We start from the raw sequence: 6,570 nt of genomic DNA, 5'->3' as shown, positions 1-6,570 counted from the left end.
AGCGGGGGGCGTCCTGTCCCTTTAAAGCCCAGTTGCTACCCAAACACAAGTAAACAGTGGGGCCGGCGGGGCGGGCCGGGGCCGCGGCCGGGGGCGGTCCCGTCCCGTCGGGGCGGAGCGGCGCGGCCCCGAGCGCGGGGCTGTGCGCGCCGCGGGGTGGGCCGGCGGCGGCGCCGGGCGGGCGGGGACAGCGCTCCACGCCACTCACCGCTGAAATGTGATGGACCGAGCAGGGGGCGGCTCAGACTCGCGCCGAGCCTCGCCGGGGTCGAAGGCGGGAGGCTGCGGGCGGGTGGCGGCGGTCTATGCCGGGGCCCCGGGACCGCCGCGGCCAGAGCTCGCAGCCGCCCAGCCCTCCGCAACATGCCGTCCGCCGCTGGGCCCGGGCCCCTCTGAGCGCCCTCGCTGTGGATCTAATGTCTCCGTGAAGGTGCCGCGGCCACCGCCCCAGCTTTGCGCCGGCAGGAGCAGCAGGCTGCGGTAGGTGAGTGGCTCTCCCGGCCCCCCCGTCCACTGCCGTCGGCGGGAGCGGGACGGCCGCCCCGAAAACGGAGCGTCCCCTCGGCCTGGAGCGCGGGACCGCCGGGTTTACTTTCAGTTCTCAGCTCCACGGCAGTTTGGGATGCGGGTGCTCTCCGCACTCCGTGGGCGCGTTGGTGTGGGACTAGGCGGGGGCCTCGCGGGTGCGCAGCCGATGTCCTTCACGCGAAATTCCTAGTAGAAGCCGGTCTGCGCGCGGACCGCGGGTCACACGGGAGAAATTCGCAGTTCGTGGAAACACCTGGCTGAGCGGGGAGCGGCGGCCGCGGCTTCGGGTGCGGTTGGCGGGGAGCAGAGGCGACCCAGAGCCCACTCGCTCCCCGGGAACCACGGCAGCGCCCTCGGGCCACGGCCCCGGCCCCGCCGCGGGAGGACGCGGGCCAGCAGGTCAACGACAAGCAGGTAGTGAGGGGTGTCCTGCCGAGGCATCGGGCTTAATTTAATTAAGAGCTCTGAATGGAAAGGGAAAAGGAAGTGCCAAGGTTTAAGTAACATCCGTTTTTGGTTGACTTTCTTTCCCCCTCCCCCGCCCGACGCACCTTATTATAAATGGCCTTAAAATCACGTAGGAAGGCACTTTTTGGTCTTTTAAAATAAAGTTTTCTCCAAATACAAACATGTGCCGCGGTTCAGACAGCAGTGTAGTTTTAAAAGCTTTTGCCTTGAAATGAGAATTGTGTGTTCAGAATAGTTTTTTTCAGACTTGGTTGTTTGACACGAAAACGAGTGTCATGCAATGACAGCCCCACACACGGCCACCAAACGCGGCTGTAACAGAGGGAGCTCTGCCTTACAGAAACGTTGTCTCTCTCATAGCTCCCAGCCAGTGGTTCCGAAACCCAGACGCAGACAGCCGGAATGGAGGCAGAAGCCACGGGAGCAGCCAGGGAAAAGCGATTTTATTGCTTCTGTGTCAGTTCCTGACGGAAAGGGAATAGGAACTCACACTACGACATCTTTAAAAATAAGTCTCTATATATAACCACCCCCTCTCCAACAAAACGAAAAGGTCGCCGTATATAATAGGTCGTATCGATAACACTGTCCCTGGTGTCGATACAATCACAAACGAGAAAAACTGGGCAGCAGCGGAGGAAGCCCGGGGGAGCCCCGGCTCGAGGAAAACGAAAACAGGGGTGTGCAGCTCTGCAGCTCACACCCGACCTCCTTGCCGCAATTTTTTTTTCGCCGTGGGACAGTTGTGCGGTCCCACAAGCCAGGAGGAAAGGTATTTTAAGAAAAAAAAATCGAAAAATATCTTTCCAGGCGGAGGGTGCCCGGTGCCAGCTGCGCGGCCCGAGCCAGGAGCGGCGGTGAGGGCTGCGGTGCGGCGGCGGTCCCGGGGGCAGGGACGCCTCTCCCGGAGCGCGGGCTCTGCGCTCGGACAGTTTCTTTTATTTTTGTTCTTGGTTTTGGGAAGTTTGGTTTAGGATTTGGACGGGGGCAGGGTCTCTTGTTTATTTGAGAAACTGCACCTTACTAGTCCCTCCACACAAATCCCAGTAGGTGCTGAGGCACCCTTGGCCCTACCTCTTGTTTACAGGCCCGGAGAGACCCCGGCGCTTGCTTTGGCCGCTTTCCTGGCTTGCAGCAGCCTCTTGACTGCTGGAAGTGAACGCTCAACCAAAAAAAGGAAAGAGTAGTGGCTTGTCCCTGCGCCCCTGGCCCCTGCCCCTCGGGAGGGGAGCATCTCCCAGGGGGCGCCGAGGGAACCCTCCGTGCGACGGGAGCGGCGGGCCCCGCGGTTTCGGTTGAGTGGGCTGAGTGAAACCCTCTGACAGTCACACACCGCTCATTAGCTCCCGGCCCCGCCGCTCCAGCGGAGCTCCCTGCCAGGGACGGCCGAGGGGGTGCGGGGGCTCGTCCGTACAGCTTCGTCCCGCCGAGGCTGCGCTCGCCCTGCTTGGCCCTGCGGGACAAGCCGCGTGCGGGGCAGCGCCGTGCGGGCAGCGCCGTGCCGAGCGGCCCTCGGCGGGCCGGGAAGGCCTCCGGGCCGGCCGCGCTCCTCGCCGCCGGTGGGATGGCTGCGGCACAGGGGACTGGGTAGGAGGTGTGCATACGGGGCAGGGGTTCCTTTCCTCTCCTTCGGTTATCTTGATAAATGAGTTGTTGTTGAAAGAAGAAAAATAAGCAACTGAGCTTGGATGGACGCAGGGTTTATCTCCTCGCTCCGCTCCCCTCCGGGCCTGCCTCGACCGTCCGTGAGCACCCTGCTCCATCCCGGGGAGGCCCCAGCCAGGAGGGGTCGAGGTCGGGGCCTCTGAGCCCGCGGGAGGCCGGGCGGAGGGTGGGAGCGACGCCGGGGGCCGGGGCGGCGCGGGGGGGCAGGAGGGAGGCGGCTCCGGGGACCCTGCGGTGGGTGCTGCGGGGGACGATGACGGAGCGACGGGAAGCGGAGGGGCTTCGACCCCGGCCCCATCTCCGTTCCGCGTGTATTTTTTCACTATTCGTTTAATTTGGATTTGCACCGCCTTCGGATTAGCTCCGCGCTGGGTTTTCTCCTTTCTATTTTAATTTCAGGTGGGAGTTTTGGGACCGAATTTTTTTTATGCTTTAGTTTCTCTGCTCGAAGCGATCGCGCCGTGGGTCAGAGTCGGCCGCCTGCTCCGGCGGAGGGCGGGAGCCGGGGCTGCCGCGGGCGCTGGGGCCGCGGCAAGGCAGCGCACCGGAGCCGTGCCGGGCCCTTCCTGGCCCGTTCGCTGTGTTCGCCTGGGCTATGGGGGTCCACGCTGTTCTCAGTAATAGTCTCTTTCCCCTCCTTTCTCTCTCTTTCTTCTTAGGATTTTCTCCCCGTCTCGGAAGCCCAGCAGAGGCACCAACTGCTCCACCGGCCCGCGCCTCCTCCGGGAAGATGGGAAGCAAGGCTCTGCCAGCCCCCATCCCGCTCCACCCGTCTCTGCAACTCACTAACTACTCCTTCCTCCAGGCTGTGAACACCTTCCCCGCAGCTGTAGACCAGTTGCAGGGTCTGTACGGACTCAGCGCCGTGCAAACCATGCACATGAACCACTGGACATTGGGCTACCCCAATGTGCATGAAATCACCCGCTCCACCATCACGGAGATGGCGGCCGCGCAGGGCTTGGTGGACTCCCGCTTCCCTTTCCCCGCTCTCCCCTTCGCCACGCACCTCTTCCACCCAAAGCAAGGGGCCATCGCCCACGTCCTCCCAGCATTGCACAAGGACAGGCCCCGCTTTGACTTTGCCAACCTGGCCGTGGCCGCCACGCAGGAGGACCCTCCGAAGGTGGGGGAACTCGCCAAGCTGAGCCCCGGACTGGCCTCACCCCTGTCGGGCATCAGCAAGCTGTCGCCGGACAGGAAGCCCTCCCGGGGCCGCCTGCCCTCCAAGACGAAAAAGGAGTTCATCTGCAAGTTCTGCGGCAGGCACTTCACCAAGTCCTACAACCTCCTCATCCACGAGCGGACCCACACGGACGAGCGACCTTACACCTGCGACATCTGCCACAAGGCTTTCCGGAGGCAGGATCACCTGCGGGACCACCGGTGAGGGACCACCGGGTCGGGCCATGGGGAACCGTGGTAGGGTGAGCCGCTCGCGGGGGGATGAGGCTGAGCCGCTCTGGGAGCTCTGGTCTGAGCCACGAAGGCTGCAGGAGAAACCCCACTCCGACTCTGCGGCGGCCGCGGAGGGACCACGGCAGCCGAAACCTGCTCTCTACGTGGGACGCGCACCCGCCTGAGGGAGAGTCGAGGGGGTTCACATCCGGGGATGAAGCCCCCCGGGGCTTTTGTGCTTCTGAAGCGCGGCCCTGGGGGCGCGGGGAGCAGGACGGGGAGCAGGTGGGAGCTTACCCGCTCTCCCCCGCCCCATCTGCACACCCCGAGCCCGGTGCCGAGTGGCGCTCGCGGCCGCAGGGCGAGGAATCCTCTCCGTCTTCGGAGAAGAGCGGGCTCGGGTCCGGCCGGAGGCACAAATGCTGTCCCGGTCTGGCACCAGAGAGTGCAATCGCGCTTCGATACAGATTATTGCAAATGTTTTGAACCGATAAAAGAGTTTAACCATAAACAGAAATATAACGCGGGAAGGAGGGAGGAGCAGGGTGAGGGCGTTTGGGGGGAGTCGGGTTTGGGGGAGCGAGGCCTGGGAATGGGTGATCTCCTCGCCTTCGGCAGCGCTGCTCATCCCACGGATTGCCTTCCAGGTACATCCATTCCAAAGAGAAACCCTTCAAGTGCCAGGAGTGCGGGAAGGGCTTCTGCCAGTCCAGGACCCTGGCGGTCCACAAAACCCTACACATGCAGGTGAGCCCGGCTCTCCCCGGCCTCTCCACGCGTGTGCCTTCGGCGTGGTCGCGGCCCGGCCCCGCTCGGCTCAGCCCGCCGCGGGGCAGGGACGGTGGCCACCGAGCGAACGGGGTTCTGGTGCGGAGGGGAGAGAGTGGGCTCCGTCACAGGACGGCCTTGTGCTTCCCGGGGTGGGCGCAGCGGCCGGTGGTCACCTCCACGGCCGCGGAGACCCGCGGAAAAACGGCGGCCGCGGGAGACGGGCTTAAAGCCAGCGGGGACGCAGTTGGCGGCGGGAACTGAACCCCGGGCTCGGACTTGTCCACGCCGCTGCTTCGAGGCGTTTTGCGCTGAGGGCTGAGCCCTGCCCTGGCGGCGGCGGCAGGCGCGGGGCTGCGGGACAGCCCGGGGGCGGGATGCGGTGCGGGGCCACCGCCGCAGCGGCCGGGAGGGCAGCGGGACTACCGCAGCAGGAGGGCGGCGCGCCGGCCCCTTTCCGTCCACGCCAGGGGTGCGAAATGTCACCACTCGAGTGCTATAAAATAAGGCTTCTGGGGCTGGACAGGGTGGGGTGGGTGGCCGGTCGCCCGCCTGGGGCTGCTCTTGTTCCTGTCCACTCCCAGTGTCTCAAGTTGTGCGTTGCGATGAGAAAAAGTGCAGTGATACGTTAAGCCAGGTGGTTTGTGAAGGATTAATCCTTTGCTTGCTTCAAATCTGAACAGGAATCTCCACACAAATGCCCCACATGTGGAAGAACCTTTAATCAAAGAAGTAACCTGAAAACTCACCTTCTTACCCATACAGACATCAAGCCCTACAACTGTGAGCAGTGCGGCAAAGTGTTCAGGCGAAACTGTGATCTACGGCGGCACAGTCTAACTCACACCCCGCGGCAGGACTTCTAGAGCAGCCAGGGACCCGCGCCCGCTCCGGCAGCTCCAACTTGCCCACTTTATTCAAGGACTGTATTGTAGGAACTCACAGACGCGCGCACACATACACACACGGAGACAAGCACGCAGACTCGGGGCCAAGCTTTCCTACCACATGTCTGCGAAACTCGTTTCGAGAGTGCGGACTGCAGGATCGGGCCCCTCTCCAACTCACACCCAAGCGTAAAACTCATCTTGTAGATAATCGCGGCTCATTTTAGAGCTCTGTACAGAACGTGGTTTTTCCTTCGTTTGTTTGTTTTATATCGTGTCAGTTGCACATCGATAACAAATCCGGGAGGCAAAGGATCTCTTAAAAGTGTATTTCAAAATAAATCCTTTTCTTTTTTTTCCAAATACCTCCTGCCTGGTTGTATTATTCTCTAAATATCTGGGCTTTTTTTTTCCTGCTGTGTCAATGCAATGGTAAAGCATATTGAATAAATTTTCTAGCCGGGTAATTGTACTGTCACAACAATTTTGGTGATCGCTTTTGTTTGGTCTGTTTCACTGTCGCTGTTGTGTTATCTATTGTTAAGTAAAATGAAAGTGCCTTATTTGAGAGTTTATAGCTCTATTACTTAGTAGTATGAATGTCTAAATATTAACTTCTGTACTTTTCCCGAACAATTTTTTTAAGCAGAAAAAGAAAGAAATATTTGCAAATAAACAGATCTTAGGAAATAATGCATAGAGCCGTTCTTATGCCAAAGCGGCTTATTAGTAACTTATTTGCAATCAGCCCAGATATTGTAAAAGTCATCCCTCTCGCGGGGATTGCAGCAGGCAGCCTCCTGCCTGTAGACTTTGGACAGGGGCAATACACCCACGTAGACAGGGACTTTATCCT

The 6,570-nt window shown here is 60.9% G+C and overlaps 1 protein-coding gene across 3 annotated transcripts; it reads left to right on the top strand.

Moving 5' to 3' along the window:
- Positions 1 to 225: 225 nt before the first annotated feature.
- Positions 226 to 6,080, top strand: OSR2 (odd-skipped related transciption factor 2). 3 transcript variants are annotated; one of them, XM_071554095.1, is made up of 4 exons: positions 226 to 480; positions 3,321 to 4,047; positions 4,707 to 4,806; positions 5,511 to 6,080. In XM_071554095.1, the coding sequence occupies exons 2-4, from the start codon at positions 3,392 to 3,394 to the stop codon at positions 5,691 to 5,693; spliced, it is 939 nt and encodes a 312-aa protein (XP_071410196.1). In that variant the 5' UTR covers positions 226 to 480; positions 3,321 to 3,391; the 3' UTR covers positions 5,694 to 6,080. The 3 variants fall into 3 exon arrangements, with proteins under 3 accessions (XP_071410196.1, XP_071410197.1, XP_071410195.1); XM_071554096.1 differs by having other exon boundaries at positions 226 to 484; positions 5,593 to 6,080; XM_071554094.1 differs by having other exon boundaries at positions 226 to 484.
- Positions 6,081 to 6,570: the final 490 nt, after the last annotated feature.

This window comes from Pithys albifrons, chromosome 4 (genome assembly GCF_047495875.1).
Source record: "Pithys albifrons albifrons isolate INPA30051 chromosome 4, PitAlb_v1, whole genome shotgun sequence".
NCBI classification, from domain to species: domain Eukaryota; kingdom Metazoa; phylum Chordata; class Aves; order Passeriformes; family Thamnophilidae; genus Pithys; species Pithys albifrons.
Note: the sequence above shows the minus strand (reverse complement) of the source record. Positions and strands in the feature narration are given on the sequence as shown.